Source organism: Petromyzon marinus, chromosome 3 (assembly GCF_048934315.1).
Source record: "Petromyzon marinus isolate PM22_M1 ecotype Great Lakes invasive population chromosome 3, UKy_Petmar_22M1.pri1.0, whole genome shotgun sequence".
In the NCBI taxonomy this organism is placed as follows: Eukaryota; Metazoa; Chordata; class Hyperoartia; order Petromyzontiformes; family Petromyzontidae; genus Petromyzon; species Petromyzon marinus.
This window is the reverse complement of record NC_133669.1, coordinates 3,835,628-3,853,836: the sequence shown is the minus strand read 5'-3', so window position 1 is coordinate 3,853,836 and position 18,209 is coordinate 3,835,628. Positions and strand designations below refer to the sequence as shown.

At 50.3% G+C, this 18,209-nt stretch overlaps 1 protein-coding gene across 5 annotated transcripts in view; it reads right to left on the bottom strand.

Moving 5' to 3' along the window:
• Positions 1–12,748, bottom strand: part of PAWR (pro-apoptotic WT1 regulator) — a 140,763-nt gene extending 128,015 nt beyond the window's left edge. Inside the window, exons 1-2 of one of the 5 annotated variants that reach the window (XM_032971091.2) lie at positions 12,274–12,748; positions 10,193–11,386 (exon numbers count right to left, since the gene is read on the bottom strand). In XM_032971091.2, coding sequence (XP_032826982.2) covers positions 10,193–10,912 — 720 coding nt within the window. In that variant the 5' untranslated portion in view covers positions 10,913–11,386; positions 12,274–12,748. The other 4 variants (XM_032971118.2, XM_076072834.1, XM_032971127.2 and 1 more) reach the window with 4 other exon arrangements.
• Between the last annotated feature and the right edge of the window lie 5,461 nt (positions 12,749–18,209).

Below are 18,209 nucleotides of genomic sequence, written 5' to 3'. Positions count from 1 at the left end.
AATGAATGCGTAGACCCAAACTTACAGTGAAGGCATTTGTGTGCTGAGATCATCACCTCACTACACTTGAGAACCTGGTCTAATCACATAAAGCTGCCAGCTTCGCACTCTGACCTCTGAGCTACCCAGCCACCTCTATGCTCTATTTGGTATTTTTATAGAAATGCACCTTGGTTACTTGATTGCCTTTATCACGACGCGTCAAAGGTCACCGTGCCACCCTGCTCTAACGAGTCATGAGGTGGTACTTAAACCCACCGACGGCATCGAAGATTCCACATTCCCATTGCGAGCGTCATTCTATCCAATGGACATCCACTATTGACTCCCCACAATTTGGTACTCAGCTTATCGATCCCAGAGCGAGGATGGGCATAGGCGACCCCTGGCTTGGAGGTGTACACACTGTATTTCAAGTGTGAATCAAGCACTGTACCGCAGCATCAGAGCCCCCGCATAACTTGCATTATTCATTTTGACAAATGAACACGTACAGTAGCCGGCTGAATCATCTTGCAGACTTTTTAACGTGACCTATGCGCATCCACTGCGGCTATGATCACATTACCCGGGGCTGCTAGCGTGACATGTTTGCTATTCTCTGATATTGGAAATATATTCAATTTGCTTTTGAATGAAGTCATACAAAGTAATCCGCCATTGCGTGATAAGTCGTTATTGACAGCCCCTCCTTCTCAATGAAGGTCTCCACTGTGCTGTGTCAGCCACGGGGGGATCATTGACCATACTTCACCACGTTGGTCAATGTTGGTTGGTGAAGATTGGTGGGGGTGGGGGGGAAGACCACAGCCAGTTCAGAGAATCAATATTCAGAGATATTGCTCGCCACTGATGTCAGCCTTAGACGAAAATAAAACTCTGGTCCATGGATTCACAGTGCTATCCACAGAGCCACCACTCCACTCCACATGTTATTGAATGATAATGAATGTAATTGAACTAAACTAAAACTAGTTTTATTTAACCAGCTAAGGCCCACTAAGCTTTATAGTTCTTTTTCAGAAGCGACCTGGCTTCAAATGATAGCTCAACAAAGTTGCCTGTCACGTGGAAATTGATATCAACCAAATATGTACACTAAAAGTATGTTTCGAAATGTGGAGGGAAAAACCGGAGGACGCAGAGAAAAATCCACGCGACCACGGGGAGAGAGGCACGCAAACTCCAATTACACAGGCGTCAGGGTTCGGGATCGAACTCACGACCATCTGTAGTTAACATCTCGCCACCACATCGCCCCCTTATTTGCATGCCCTCCAATGACATATGGAGGGCACGATCATTGGCGGACAGCCATGGTGCTGGCCACACCACCTCCTCGTGTGCCACGTTGGCAATGACAGAGGTGCTCGCTAACAGCAATTGCGTCAAAATCAAAGTCTACGCGGGGTATCTTTGTGTACGTGTTCACTGTTGCAATCTTCATCAACAAATTCAATGCAGAGAGGGCGAGGCTAAATCAGAGCAAGTGGGCACAGCGGGAAGTGCAGGCGGTGCGTCTACCAGTCCACCCGGGTCTGGTGACCTCCCGGGTCTGCCCCATGGCCAACCTGCCCGCGAGAGCCTTCACGACCCCGACACCGGCTTCACGTGCTACCTAACCTCGCGCGGATGCCCAGCGATATAACAACCATCCTCGGCGTGGTGAACGGCGAGCCCACTGCTGTCGCCGTTGTTGTTGGCGGTACATTAAGCCGTCACTCTCCGAGCGCTGTCATGTTAAACAGATCCTCCTTGTTAATAACGAGGTATCGACCGCCGTGGGGGGGGGGGGGGGGCTCCCGTACGAGAGGGGCTCTTTGCCGGCACCCCCCCCCCCCACGCGTTCTTCCCCGCCTGGGCGCACTTGTTAGGGCGCATTAGGCTCAAGCGGATTTCGTTTTTTTTGTTGCCGTCCTCGCACAGATCGGTTTTCCGCTTGGATTCCGCGTTACATCGCGACCGGCCTGCGATTTTTTCCCCTGATAATTCCCCCCACTGGAGTTAAAGGGCTGCTCGCAAGAAACAAAAGGTCCGCGCTGTGGACTCACAGCAGTTTCAGTTTCAGTTGTATTTATTGTGGTATAGCCCCCGTGAGCCATTCGGCTCTTGAATCGGGTGCAACCACAACAAACAAACAAAAACACGAACAAGAAAAAAAACATCTTAAAGTGACTATGTGTTGACTGTGCAAACAGAAAATCCATGGAAAAAAAAACCCAGCAAAAATATTCCTGAAAAAAGCACCGTGCACAAACGCTGGGTGCCAAAAAAATCCCAGTGGGATGCAAGTCAAACAACAACAACAACAGAAAAGCAGCGACTGAGTCTTGATTTTATTACTTGCCGTTGAGGTTTTTTGTTCTTCTGTACGCGGTTTCTATTAGCTCCGTCCGTCCGTCTGCCTCAAATGAGTAGAGGGGGGGAGTTGGGCACGATAACTCTCATGAAGGTCACCCAATGTGGACGATTACCGCGCAAAACGAAACGATGCCCAAGGATAAAACGCGTGCTGGAAAGCTCCACAGAACCCATTGAAAAGTTCCAAAAGTGTAATCCCTACCCAGAAAGCGTCTTTTGTAGTTCATCTTCTTTGGGTCTTTCGGTAACGTCACGTAGAATGAGAATAAAATAATAAATTGATAAAATAAAATAACACAATAATATTCTCACGACGTTTCGCACTCCAGCGCTGTCCTCCAGACAGTCTCGTCCCTTCACCTGATGAAGGCCGCTTGTGTTGTGGCCGAAACGTCGTGAGAATATTATTGTGTTGTTTTATTTTATCAATTTATTATTTTATTCTCATTCTACGTGGTGACTTTACCGAAGGAACCAAAGAAGATGAATCCTTGCAGTCACGAAAGCTTTAAATCGAAATACGTATTTTGTATCTTTCCAACGACTCGTTCGTAGGATGGCATCGCTTCAGTGGCACTGACGCTATTTGCATCCCAACCGAAAGATGTGTTTTTATTTTAAAGTATAAATATGAGGAAGCCAGTCATGGACACCAGATCGAGTAAGGGGGATTTACACGCACATTTATTTCCATATTCTTACCGACTATAATCACCCAAAAATGTCTGTCCGTCCCGCGTGTGACGTCACTCCACGTGAAGCCCGCCCACCCCCCTGCATGACGTCACTCCACGAGGCCCACCCCCCCTCATAGTTTCATAGTTTCATTTATTTGGTATAGCCCTGTGAGCCATTCGGCTCTTGAATCGGGTGCAACCGCAACAAACAAAAACATGAACAAGAAAAACATCTTAAAGTGACTTTGCGCATGTGCAAACAGAAAATCCAGGAAAAAAAACATCAAAATATTCCTGAAATAGCACCGTAACACCAACGCTGGGATTCATACTCTTTGGTTTGTTCGGTAAAGTCACGCAGGTAAATTAAAATAAATGAAAACTAAATAAAATCACGACGTTTCGGAGACGACACAGCTGTGACTGTTCTTTTTTGCTGTGACTGTTCCACCTGAAGACGGAAGCTTGTTTTGCCCCCGAAACGTCGTGATTTAATTTAGTTGTTTTCATTTATTTCATTTTACCTACGTGACTTCACCGAAAAAAACAAAGAGTATGAATCCTTGCAGTCACGAAAGCTTCAAATCTAGAATTATACAGCAGGGGTCAGGGTTCGGATCGAACCCATGTCCCCCCTCCTGTTACACCAGGATAAGGGGCCATCCATAAATGACGTCACGCAATTTGACGATTTTTGACCCCACCCCCGTCGTCACAAAAAGTTAGACCCCCCCTCAAATATGACGTCACAAAGATCTGACCCCCCCCCTCAAAAAAAATATATATGCTTCAAATTTCTTTAAACTATCGTCATTGTAGTGGGTATTTAATGTGGCGCTGTACTCTGATGTTGCAGGAGAAAACATTTATTTAAAAGTCTATTTAATTAAGTAGAACGTGTTGTCTGTATTTATTTAAAGTTGCGCATTTTGACGTGACGTCACATTTCTCAAACAAACCCCCCCCCCTCGTCACGCATCGTCACAAATGTCTGACCCCCTCCCCCCACCCCTAGGTGCGTGACGTCATTTATGGACGGCCCCAAACCTATCGTTCTGTGTATCCTTTTTCTGTTGTAACCTGCCGACCCGCCCAAAACTGGACAGGGACCCTTCCTATCTTGCGTCTCATCTCTCCCACGCGTCTCCACCAAATGTCACTAATATTCATGAGTGGGTGGATTTTTACACTAACGCAGAGGAAGGTCGAGTTGTATTAAATTATTTATTACGCAAAGTCGCTTCAAATATGACGACGTTTCTTTACAGAAAGTGACGGTAAAAAATAAATCTACGCAGCACAGCGCAACATCCGTGCGTGACGTCACTGCAAAAGAGCCCCCCCCCCCTTCATTAATATTCATGCCCGCGTGGAAATTTACGCTAACGCACAAGAAAATCGCGCACTCCACATTCCGCACCCCTCTCCTCATTAATAATCATGAGCGAGTGACGTCATTCCACATGCCGCACCCCTCCCCTCATTAATAATCATGAGCGAGTGACGTCATTCCACATGCCGCACCCCTCCACAATAACCATGAGGGGGTGACGTCACTCTACATTCCGCACCGCTCTCCTCATTAATAATCATGAGCGAGTGACGTCATTCCACATGCTGCACCCCTCCCCAATAACCATTAGCGGGTGACGTCACTCTACATGGGGCAACCCCCCCCCTTCCCCCATCCTCATTAATAATCATGAGCTGAACAATTTTCTATTTAATATTTCAGACTTACTGCAATATACACCAGTCCTTGGACGGGCAAAAAAAAGGCTCGTCTAAACAAAACCTCAACCGTTAAGTTCACGCACAAGCAAGGTGATTCCAAACCCCTGTAAAGAAATCGCCATCTGTGCATGTACCGCCTTTTGGTCAGTCCAACTGCTGGATGACGACAGCCTCCCCATGCCGTACGCATCGCGGAGTTACTTGACCATACTTCACCGCACCGGTAAGTGCGGGTTCAGGGCCGGGGTAGCATAGACGGCCTGGCCTATTGACGTACAGTGCTGGGAAAAAAACACAAACTCCCATGTCTATTGGCTGCACTGCCACCACGTGCCCCCCCCACGGTAGCCTATAGCAACCTGTTGTGCACGAGGTGTGCACGAGGTGTCACTCGTACACACCTCGAGGTGTCACTCGTACACACAGCACCGTCCGGTCTCAAGCCTGCTTAGCTTCCGAGATCTGTACGATGCCGGGCCGCGTTCCGGGCGATCTGATCGTGGCAATCTACTAATAAAGAATGAAAGCTTTCGCGACTGCATAAATTACTCGTTGTTGTTTTTTTTCGGTAAAATCACGTATGTAGAAATACCATGACATTATGTTAAAATAAATCAATCACGACGTTTCGACCGCAACACAAGCGATCTTCATCAGGTGTAAAACAAAAACCAGCCAGGTAGCACATAGGGTGACATCAACGCAACAGATAGAGAGCGTTAGACTGCACGGAGGTAAATACAACAAGAAGATGAGAGACGATAATTTTTTTTATTAGGTTTGTTAAATTCTCGCCTCTCATCTTCTTGTTGTATTTACCTCCTGTGCAGTCTAACGCTCTCTATGTGTTGCGTTGATGTCACCCTATGTGCTATTTGTTGTTTTACACCTGATGAAGATCGCTTGTGTTTCGGTCGAAACGTCGTGATTGATTTATTTTAACATAATTTTATGGTATTTCTACATACGTGACTTTACCGAAAAAAACAATGAGTACTTCTGTACTGTTTGCCTTTCGGCGTTCTCTGGTGTGACACTGGTGGTGAGACAAGGCCGTTCAGAGGGCTGTCTCTGGCGTAGGTCAATCAGCTTCAAAGACAATGCATACACTTATCAGAGCACATTTGTTTCCATGTTTTGACACAAGTATGTGTGGCTAATGCAGACTGGATGCCTTAAGGTGGCGTTCGGACATCTTAACAACCGTTTTATTGCCAGAAAGGGTTAAACCTATTCTTATTTTGTTTATGACTTCTCTTAAACTTGATCGTCATCGTCAAAGGCAATGTATTTTTTGTGCAGCAAACTTCCCTCCTTAATTTTCAGTCCAAAAATGTTTTGATCCAATACCAGTGACGTCACCACAAGCGCCTGTGCCAGGCCAAGTGCACTCCGAGGCCACGTGGAGTGTCAAAGGCTCGCTGCTGGCAGGAGGTCACGGGACAGACCCAGCAGGTGCCATGGGTTGACCGACTGAGATGACTGGCAGATGCACCACCAGCTGTGACCCCAACTGTGCCAACCACTCTCTCCCACCCACACACATTGCTGTGTGCCCCCCACCAGCCTGTGTGCCCCCCACCAGCCTGTGTGCCCCCCACCAGCCTGTGTGCCCCCCACCAGCCTGTGTGCCCCCCACCAGCCTGTGTGCCCCCCACCAGCCTGTGTGCACCCACATGCCGCGATGGGCTTTGGCCAAACATTCGAGAGTCCGCGGTCTCCCACCCTGGAAGACAGGCTGAGAAATCGCACAACTTGGCCCGGCCATTTGATCACAAGATATGACGGCGATGTTTGAGGTCGAGTGCCAACGACGATGAGAAGGCCGGGTGGCATGGCAAGCACGCAGAAGGTGGGTTAAGGCGGTACCTGTACGTCCTGGTGTAGCGCAAGCGCTTCAAGTACATACTGCAGGTATTTTATACGGTATTTACGTATGTATTGTCGCAATGCAAGAAATATGTACACGAACGTTTACGTGTGGATGTATGCGGTGCTGCGATGTAATGCGTACTTAAGAGCGTGTTAAGTAACACGTGTGTTATATGTGTCCTGTGTATGTATGCAGTGTAGCAATGTAATGCATTGATTGCACAATGCAGGAGTGTGACGGTTAGCTTGTTGCACTACGAACCCGAAGACCAGAGTTCGACTCCTGCTCACGGCCAACGCCAGTGACGATTGTCTTAACCGGTTCTGGGTCTACCCTAGGTCGACTCAGCCTCAAATGAGTACCTGGTGCGGTGTGTAAACATTGCGACTATGGAGACAAAGGCGGCTGTGCTGGTCACCCAGCCTTAATAGGTACTCGCGAATGGTAATTGTCCCAAAGGTCTATTTTGGGATCTTTGTCTGTATTTGTGTGATATAAGGCATCAATCACCTGGCACTAACTGATCTCATCAGATCTCGGAAGCTAAGCAAAGTTGAGCCTGCTTAGTACTTGGATGGGTGACGACCATGCATGTATGTCTTATTCGTTAGCCAAAACATGTTTTCTTTGGCGGGTGGGGGGGGGGAAATCACTATTTTACTGTGCTGGCTCACAGTGCCTCCCCTATGTTCCAGCAGTAAACAAAATATACCTGGCTGGCAAAAGAAAAAAAGGTTCGAGTGGCTTTGAAGTGTGATGTACTGTTCTACCGCGAGTGAAATCCGCGGGCCGGAAGAGGTCACGTTGCAGCAAACAGCAACAAAAAACACTTGTACTGTACTTCTATGATCCCCCCCCCACCCCCATCTCATGCTCCAACCGCTAAAACCCATACCCGCCCCATCCTGGTGAAGTAACCCGTACGAGCCATGGCCCTCGTCCAGCAGTGGAGTAGGAAAACATTGCCGTGAGCAGACGACGCGCGAGTTGAAAAAGCGACGAGGTTCGATCCCAGGCGTGACGTCACGCGATTTTGGACCCCCCCACCCCTCGTCACACGGCGTCACAAAAAGTCAGACACCCCCCCCCTCAAATATGACGTCACAAAGCTCTGCCCCCCCCCTCCAAAAAATAAAACATGCTTTAAATCGCTTTAAACTATTGTCATTGTAGTGCGTATTTAATGTGGCCGCTGCACTCTGATGTTGTAGGAGAAAACATTTATTAAAAAGTCTATTTAATTAAGTAGAACGTGTTGTCCATATTTATTTAAATTTGCGCATTTTGATGTGACGTCACATTTCTCAACCCCCCCTCCCCTCGTCACAAATGTCTGACCCCCTCCCCCCCCCCGGTGCGTGACGTCATTTATGGACGACCCCTAAGAGAAGAACAGCGACCGTGTTCGTAGGGCGGTGAACGTGGCGCCTTGAGCATAGAACGGTGGAATTGCCCGGGATTGGCTGAGAGCCACGGAGGCGGCTGTGTATAGGTGAGCGGCCACTCCCCGTGCCCATTTGAGCAAGAGGGAGAAGGTGGTGGAGGGGGGGGCACACTTTAGCTCGAGAGATTGTGACAAGTAGCAGGACTCTTACTACAGTGGGGGGTAAACGTGTGTACTCACACTGTGCGAGAGGGCATGTTTGAACACGCACGCTCGGAGATGGGTTGAGGCAGAACAAAAGGAGGGGGTGGGGGTGGGAGGTTGTGAGGATGTTGTCGGTGGAGACGGGTGGAAGAACTTGTCCGTCCATTCTCTCAAATTCAGGGTTGGCAGACCCCCCCCACGCCCCCGCCGGGAATAAAAGTGGCGATGATGTTACATCAAACCCCCCCCCCATCCACACCCACCACCCCCCCCCCCGTGACCACAACACCAGGATTTGAACTCGCAGTTTTATGGGTTGTGAGTCAAGCACCGCCCTGTCTGCTGCAGGGCTGCCCAACCTGATTTGGCTGATGAGATTCGTACCATGTGTTCATGATGATGATGGAACCACTATTAAACTATTACCAGGTGAGGCTCACTGAGCTATATAACTCTTTTTTTTGTCTCAGAAGCGAACTGGCTAACGAAGTTGGCTTAGGGGCCGTCCATAAATGACGTCACGCACCTGGGGGGGCTGTAGGTGAGACATTTGTGACGATGTGTGACGAGGGGGGGGGGGGGTATTTGAGAAATGTGACGTCACATCAAAATGCGCAACTTTAAATAAATATAGACAACACGTTCTACTTAATTAAATATATATTTTGTTTTCTTCTAAAACATCAGAGTGCAGCGGCACATTAAATACGCACTACAATGACAATAGTTTAAAGCGATTTGAACCATGTTTTATTTGGGGGGGGGGGGGCAGAGCTTTGTGACGTCATATTTTAGGGGGAGTCTGACTTTTTGTGACGCCGTGTGACGATGGGGTGAGGGGTCAAAAATCGCGTGACATAATTTATGGACGGCCCCTTATCGTGGTGTGTAAATGTATACTGTATTAACCAATTGCTCTTAAACGCACGTTGTTTCTAAATATGGTGGGAAAAACCCGGAGGACACGGTAAACAAATCCACTCGACCACGGGGAGAGAGAGACACGCAAACTCTAAACCATACAGCAGGCGTCAGGGTCAGGAACCTAACCCACGACCTTCTGTATACCAGGCGAGGTAGTTAACATCTCCTAGCCACCGTGATGATGATGGTGATGAGAGAGAGACACGCAAACTCTAAACCATACAGCAGGCGTCAGGGTCAGGAACCTAACCCACGACCTTCTGTATACCAGGCGAGGTAGTTAACATCTCCTAGCCACCGTGATGATGATGATGAGAGAGAGACACGCAAACTCTAAACCATACAGCAGGCGTCAGGGTCAGGAACCTAACCCACGTCCTCCTGTACACCAGGCGAGGTAGTTAACATCTGGCCACCGTGGCACCGCAATGCGATAGCAATATCAAAGACTCCGTAGGAGCGGAGGGGGATGACGGCACTTAGACAGGAACAGCACGAGACATGGACAGAACAGGATGCGAAGTTGTCTCGTGTCACGTTAACTCATCAGATCTCGAAAGCTCGGGGGGGGGGGGTTGAGCCTGGATAACGACTGGATGCTTGACCGCCATGCACACAGCTGGATGTACAGGCTACATTGCGTGCAGCAGAAGGCAATAACAGCACAATCCATTGTTGTACCGTATTTTCTATGCCCCCCCCCCACCACGATCTATGCTCCCTGCCTTCACAAACCCGCATCGGCCGTCGTGGTGGTGGCGGCGCGAGCTTCCTCATCCAGCAGTGGATCGACACGAGGTCTGGCTGTGTCGCTGTGGCAGGAACAAACGCAGCGGGAGAGCGCCGGGACAGCCGCTAGCGCCACCCATTGTCATCCTCCACGCCGGGGAGTCGAGCCCAGATGTCGCCGGGTTCGTGTCGCATCGCGGGCAACACGCAACCAGTTGACAACCAGACAACAACAACCACCAGCAGCAGCAGCGTGAATGCCGGCGTGAGGAGGAGGTGGTGGGTGGGGTGTGTGATGCGACTCACCTCTGCGGTGAGGTTCACCACCCCTGTCGACCTTCTCTTCTCGCGCAGTTTGCGCTTCTCGATCTGACCTTTGCTCTTCCTGGCGCTCGGTCCGGCCGCCGCCGCCGCTGCTGCTGCCTTCTTCTCCTTGACGGCCAACGACGACGACACGGTGATGCTGCTGGCGGTGATGCTGCTGGCGGTGGTGCCGGTGGTGGTAGTGCCGGTGGTGGTGCCGGTGGTGCTGCTGGTGGTGGTGCCGGTGGTGGTGGTGCCGATGCTGGCGACGGCCCCTGCCGCGTCGGCCCCGCCGCCGCCGCCGCCGCCCCCCGTCCTCTCCTGGACCACCGCCGCCGCCTTCCTGTCCGCGGCAGGAGGCTCGGCGAGTCGCCTGCCGGCGGTGGCCCCCGGCCCCGTGACCCTCGCCGTGGCCGCGGGCGCCACGGCGAGCGAGTTGAAGGCGCCGGCGAGACCCGACACGCTCGGGGCGAGGCCACCGCCGGCCTGAGATGTCGCCTCTCCAGGCGCTCCGTTGCGGAGACCACCACCACTACCTCCTCCACCACCACCACCAAAGGCGGTGGTGGCCGTGGCGGTGGTGCTGCTACTGCTGCTGGACAATCCACCCGCGGGACTCGGCGCTGGAGGAGCTCCCGGAATTCTGGAACGAAGCTTCTCGCGCCGGGCCTTCCACTCCTCCAGGAAATCCGACGCGTTCGGATTGCGGTAGCCGGTGGCCATCGCTCGGGATGAAGTCGCAGTCGCCTTGCACCAAGAGCGGCTGGAGGAGAGGAAAGGGGTCCCTCTCTGCCAAGTGCTGTCGGTGGAGTTGTCGACAGGCGTGCGATCAGATGGATGTCGGGTCGTTTGGTGGTGGTGATGATGGGGGGGGGGTGGGTTGTGATGGTGACGCTCGGATGAATTCGTTTTCACGGCTTTCAACCACGGCCGTTGGTGGCGATCAAAGTCACGGCCGTTGGCGATGCAGAGAGTCACAGCCGCCCCAAGAGTCACGGCTGATGGCGATGGACAGGCAGGTCACGGCTGATGGCGATGGACAGGCAGGTCACGGCTGATGGGGGGGAGTCGCGATTGTTCTCACAAGCGGAGTCGCTGGGACCTCGCACGGAGTCACCCGCACGGCGACGGCAGGAGGAAGGCACGGGGCACACGGAGCGTGTTGCCGGCGCATCTCACTTCTTCATCTCCCCCTCCCTACGCAAAACAACGGGGGGGGGGGGGTGGGGGGGGCACAAAACGATTTTAATTTTTTTAAAGATATTTAAACCACGGCGCCAGGCACTGCGCACGAATCCACGACCACTGCTCTGCGTGCGAAGCGTGAGACGGTAACTCCTCTCCCAGGGGGTTAAACAACAGCGCGCAAGCCAACTCTTAACAACTCTGCCCGAATGAATACACAAAGGAACGAAACGATTAAACCAAGTCTCGGCGTTAAGGAAGGAAAGATAATTAAGTTTTTGGGGTTATTTATTTAATGTGTACATACATCTATACGTGAAGTCGAAAAGCAGTTAGCAAGTGTTCGGCGAGTTGGAGAGCGCAACTCGTGTTGTCAACACGCAGCCACCATTGGCACGTCTCCCGTGTAAATACCGCGCACACAGACAAAGATCCCCCGTACAGCCTTCACAGACTGTTGGGGCAAGTGCTGTCAGCGAGCACCTATGAAGGCCGGCACGGCACACGAGGGGGTGGGTGGCCAGCACCACGCCCGGCCGCCTTTGTCTCCCCGGTGGCGATGTTTACTACACACCGCACCAGGTACTCATTTGAGGCTGAGTCGACCTAGTGGAGGCCCAGGTACCGGTTCAGATAACCGTCGCCCGGTGTTGACCGTGAGCGGGAATCGAACTCGGGTCGCCGGGTTCGTTGCGCAGCTGCGCTAAACCGCTACACCACCGCACACACAGACACACACACGCGCGTGTAACACGCGTGTAAAATATACGTTAAACTTATTTATCACCGCACGTAGCCAACCGTACGTGTAAAGACACACGCGTGTAACGCGACACGCAACAACAACGCGCGCGTGCGAACAGCACACAAGAGGCGCAGATGCTCGTCCTGTATAAAACCTGCGCTTCGTGAGCACGTGTTGTGCTGGACCGGGGTGACTGTAGGCACAGCAGCAGCCTCCCCCACCCACCCATCCACCACTACTTAAACTTAACTTCGCTCGCCACAACGCCACCAAACCCACACGCACCACCCGGGACAATAACACCAAAGCCAGCCCGCTCCCAGCACCTCCTCCTCCTCTTCGGAACTCTCTCCCTCTCTGTATCCACCTCCTTGCTCCTCCTCCACACACGCCACGCAGCCTCTCTCGGCCACAACACAGCCCTTAGGGGCCAAGCAGGAGCCCTCGCGTGAAGGTAGCGACTCTTGAATATGTAGCGCCGTGATGAATTATTCATGAGACGTTTCGGCTGTCGAGGAGGTTTGGGGGGGGGCGTGCAGCGAGGCACATTCCACGCGAACGAATTCGCGCAGCCATTTGAGTCTTCCTCCTCCTCCCTTTGCTTTGCTCTCAAAAGAAGCGTCGGGCGGCGCTCGCTCACCCCCGCCCGCCTCCGGTGAAATATGCACGCGCGTGGTGGAAATTCCACGTTCTCGTGACGGGGGGTGGGGGCAAGGGGCGTCCGTAAATGACGTCACGCGATTTTGGACGATTTTTGACCCCTCCCCCTCGTCACACGGCGTCACAAAGAGTCAGACCCCCTCAAATGTGACGTCACAAAGCTCTGCCCCCTCCCCCCCCCAAAAAATAAAACATGCTTCAAATCGCTTTAAACTATTGTCATTGTAGTGCGTATTTCATGTGGTGCTGCACTCTGATGTTGTAGGAGAAAACATTTATTAAAAAATCTATATTCATTTAAAGTTGCGCATCTTGATGTGACGTCACATTTCTCAACCCCCTTCCCCCTCGTCACACAGCGTCACAAATGTCTGACCCCCACACCCCCTAGGTGCGTGACGTCATTTATGGACGGCCCCCAAGTGTGAAAATACAAAGTGGTTGAATGTGGCGAGGCGGACCTGACAATAATTACCGCACTTGTAAATCTTGACTTAAAGCTTTCGTGACTGCAAGGAATTAATATTCCTTGCGTCTTTCGGTAAGGTCACGTTGATAGATTCAAAGGACGTCTATCTACGTGACTTTAACCGAAAAGACCCAAAGATTACCGCACTGTAATCGCCCGATGACGTCGCTGCTGTCGGAAGAGAGTCCAATGGATGGAGCCGTAGAGCCCTGGGCCAAACATCCACAAGCAGGACCTCCCCCCCCCCTCCTCCTGCAGAGAGAGTCTTGAGACTCGTGGGGTTATCTCCAGATTGGAGTTTCCCACTTCCACCAAGTCTGTTGTTGCGCACGAGCAACCCGCACGTTCTTTGGACGCGACCAGCCACCAAAAATGTATAAGGGGCCGTCCATAAAAAGTCAGACCCCCCCCCTCTCAAATATGACGTCACAAAGCTCTGCCCCCCCCCCCACCACCACCTCCCAAACTTTTTTGCCATTTTTAAAATAAAACAAACTCAAATCGCTTTAAACTATTGCCATTGCTTTGCGTATTTAATGTGGCGCTGCACTCTGATGTTGTAGGAGAAAACATTTATTTAAAAGTCTATTTAATTAAGTAGAACGTGTTGTCTATATTTATTTTTGATGTGACGTCACATTTCTCACCCCCCCCCCTCGTCACACATCGTCACAAATGTCTGACCCCCCCCCCCCCCGCCAGGTGCGTGACGTCATTTATTGACGGCCCCTAACGTTAAAAAGAGCCCCTGCCTCTCCGCCTTTACCTTGCCTTCTCTGTACTGTGCATAATCGCAATTTTTTCCCGACGTCTCGCTTCGTCTCTGTTCCTCTATCCATCTGTCCTCTCTTCCACCTCTCTCCCTCCCTCCCTCCACCTTGTCTCCCCCACTTCCCCCTCTCCCACTCGCCGCTCCCTCTCGTACTCCTTATCCCCCACCTCTCCCTTCCACGTCGCAGTCTCTCTCTCTATCGCCTCTCTCGGTGACCGCCACTAGCGCACACGCAAATTGCCAGCCAGGCAGTCAGGAATCCAAGCATGAATTCAGCAGGCAATTAATTTGCGTTCTCATATATGACTTACATGTATTTGTTTAGGTTGTATGTATAATGCTGTGTTACTGCCAATAATTCATACCGTACAACAAACAGGCTTGTACGGTACTAATTTGCAGTAATTCTTCTTACGTGCGACTATTATTCCATCGACTGCTGTGTCGACCATGGGAGGTTGTTTGACCTTAGTTGCACACATCGGTAAGGGCAGGTTGAAGGAGTAACTACAGGGCCGGTTCAGATATCACTCACCACTGATGATGATGATAGCCATGGGACATATTGCATCAACCTGCCCACTATGATTTGTTGTGAGAGGCACTTTGTATCGTCACTTAGCATCTCTAAAAATATATATTTTACCCGATAAGGCCCAATGACCGATATAGCTCTTTTTCAGAAGCGACCTTGTCACAAATGATAGTTCAACGAAGTGGCTTACCGTGTAGAAATGTATAACCGCCAAATATTCTGAACGCATGTTTCTAAATGTGGATGGATTAAACCAGAGGACAGGCAGGAAAATCCAAACGACCGCGGGGAGAACGTGCAAACTCCATACATACAGGTGTCAGGGTCAGGATCGAGCCCACGACCTTCCTGTACACCAGGCAAGGTAGTTAACATCTCGCCAAAATGGCACCTCAGGAAGCCATCGAATGGATCGTCAAACTAGACATGCCAATTCTCAGCTCCCCCCCCCCTCACCATACGATAGAACATTGATGTGAGCCTGCAATCAAATTCGTTTCGCCAGGTTCATAGTGCACCGCCCTACCATTCCCCTGCCATGTTATCAGTATTTTGGGGGGGGGGGGGTTCGACATCACAGCTCACGTTCCTATGCTTATGTTTATATTTGCCTTCGTGTCACTAATCAAACAACAGGCTGCAATGTCTGACATCAATGCAAACCGCAGGCGTCCCTGCGAAAGAATGCTGTAATGCACTGACCAAAACGGCCAGACTTTACAAATGAGCATGAGTGTTTTTTTTTGCACAGACGTTTGACATTGCGTGACTGCAGTGTTGATAAACGTGATGTCACGAGAACCAGCAATGATGTAAATGCCATTTATTTACCCAGGAAAGTCACAGTTGCCGAGTTTCAAGACTAGTATTCAAGAGGGTCCTGCATGAGGATATTTGGTCATTTCCATTTTTAATTTGTGTTTTTTTATTTGCTTTTACTTGCAAAACTGTTCGAAGGTTACGGAACACTGACGATGAACCTTGAACTTTAGAGATATGCAAACGTTGTGCATGCAGCTAACTGCGACTTCACAAATTACAACGAAAACCCTTTGTACCCCTTAAATCAGCGGACTCGCTATTATTTATATATATAACACGCAAACAGTGGCCAAACGTGTGCATGCTTTCCCGGGCTAGAGCTATTGATGTAAAAGTATCTGTTATCACACATCTCTCTGAACCCCACCACGTGAGTTCGATTCCTGGCCAAGGCGAAAATCTGCGGTGGGTGAGCGAAATCTGAACCGCTAATCGCCTCCGATCCCCTTGACCCGTCCTCACTGACCAGCACGGTGAAGTATGGTCAAAATAACAACCCAAATGACTGACACACCATGGGGTGGGTGGGGAGGGGGAGCTTCATCCAGCAGTGGATTTGACAAGGGGGTGTAAATTATTAACGACACTACCTGGATTCCATCACGGCTGACATTTCTTGCAATGGGATCGCTTCTTTGCGGGGTCTCATACCAACTTGCAGTAGAGCATGGGCACAGATAGAGGGTTTGAATTCAATGGCCGTGTTTGCTTTGGGCTGCCAATTTACCTCGCTCCGCCGTGCTTGTTGCTACAATATTACATGACACTCCATGAGTCACAGTGACATTGAACTTTAAAATGACTAACAGCATACACGCGCTGCGGTTGGGTGTTATTTTCTGTCCGCGTGCGTGCGTGTGTGTACTGTTTTTAAATATATACACAGGAACGATCATTGATTACTATTGGGCGCATGCATCGTTCGGTGCAATCGCGCCCAAGCCCAGGAGCACTGAGAACACGAAAGACGAGAGTCCTTTGCGTTGGACAATGTCCAGATGATGGAAAACGTGAACTTCTTTCGCGCCGTACGTAGCCAACCGCGCGAGTCGGAGGGTGCGCGGGGGGGGGGAAGCGGCCGTCCATAAATGACGTCACGCGATTTTGGACGATTTTTGACCCCCCCCCCTTCGTCACACGGCGTCACATAAAGTCAGACCCCCCCCCTCAAATATGACGTCACAAAGCTCTGCCCCCCCCCCAAAAAAAAACATGCTTCAAATCGCTTTAAAGTATTGTCATTGTAATACGTATTTAATGTGGTGAAAACATTTATGAAAAAGTATATTTAATTAAGTAGAACGTGTTGTCTATATTTATGTCTGCCCCCCCCCCAGGTGCGTGACGTCATTTATGGACGGCCCCTAAGCTATCATTTTTGATAGCCGCGTCGCTTCTGAAATAGAGCAAGACTGTCTAGCTCAGTGGGCCTCATCACATGCTGAAGTTAAACAAAGTTGAGTTGATCGTTTTTCATGCGGCAAGGGATTGAGGGAAGGCTGAAGACGAGGCAGGGAAGGGTCAGGAGGTTACCGGGGGGGGGGGGGGGTGGGGCAAGCCAAATGCAAGGGGAAAATATTTGCAAATAATCCAAAAGTTGCAATGCGTTTAATAATACAAATGAAAGGGTAAATAAACAAAAATTAAGCCACCTGGCAGTATATTGCACACAGGCATAGTGTGCACGTGCATAGTGTACACGTGAACAGTGTACACGTGCATAGTGTACACGTGAATAGTGTACACGTGAATAGTGTACACGTGCATAGTGTACACGTGAATAGTGTACACGTGCAGAGTGTACATGTGAATAGTGTGCACATGCAGAGTGCACACGTGAATAGTGTGCACGTGATTAGTGCCATGATGCAACCAAAGAGGACAAAGAAGGTGCAGATGGGAGCACAGAGCAGGTGTGCACCCATGTGGCTGCCATCCTGCTGGCATTCACGTGTTTCTTTTCGTTGGCGTGTAATGCCACGAAGCCGACCAGTGCCACAAAATGTCATTGTGTGCAGGAGTTACACAACACGAGAGACGCTTTTGACAGCCACATAATTCAAATGGTCCAGAAACTGTCCGTGAAATGTCACAGTTACTTCTCGGCCCAGAAACTCCACATGCGGCCTCCATTGACCTTTGCTAACGTCGAGTTTCCGTCACGGTAAGAGGTGTTTGATAGGCATGTTATTGTTGTTATTGTTGTTGTATGGGGGTGAAGTGGTGGCTCAGTGATTCTCGCACTGCACTACGAAGTCGGCAACTTGAGTTTGATTCCCAGCCACGGCTGACGTCAGTGATGAATGAGATCTCCACTGGTTCCAGAACTCCTCCCGCCTTCCCCAAGCAACAGTGACCAGCGCGGTGAAGTATGGTCAAACAACCCCCATGTCTTACACGGCGTGGGGAGGCCTTCATCCAGATGTGTGTTGACAACGAACTAGAAATTATATTGACTTTTGTTTTTCAAGGCAGATTGCACTATTGCCGCCAAAATCTTGTACTTTCTGTGATATCTGGACTCTTAGAGCCGAGACGTATAAATATCTGCAAACAACGTGAGACGAATTGGTTGTCCCACCTGATGAAGGACGCTTGTGTTGCGCCCGAAACGTCGTGATTTATTTTATTTTCTACCTATGTGACTTTACCGAAAGAACCAAAGAGTATGGATTCCTGCCTGCAGTCACGAAAGCTTCAAATCAAAAGTGATACGAATTGTTAATGTAAGTTCCTGGGACGGAGGGAGGGGGGATCTTATCTGGAAAATAAATCAAGTGGAGACGTATACTGAAGACGATGAACTCTACACGTGGCAAACAAGAGGTTCAC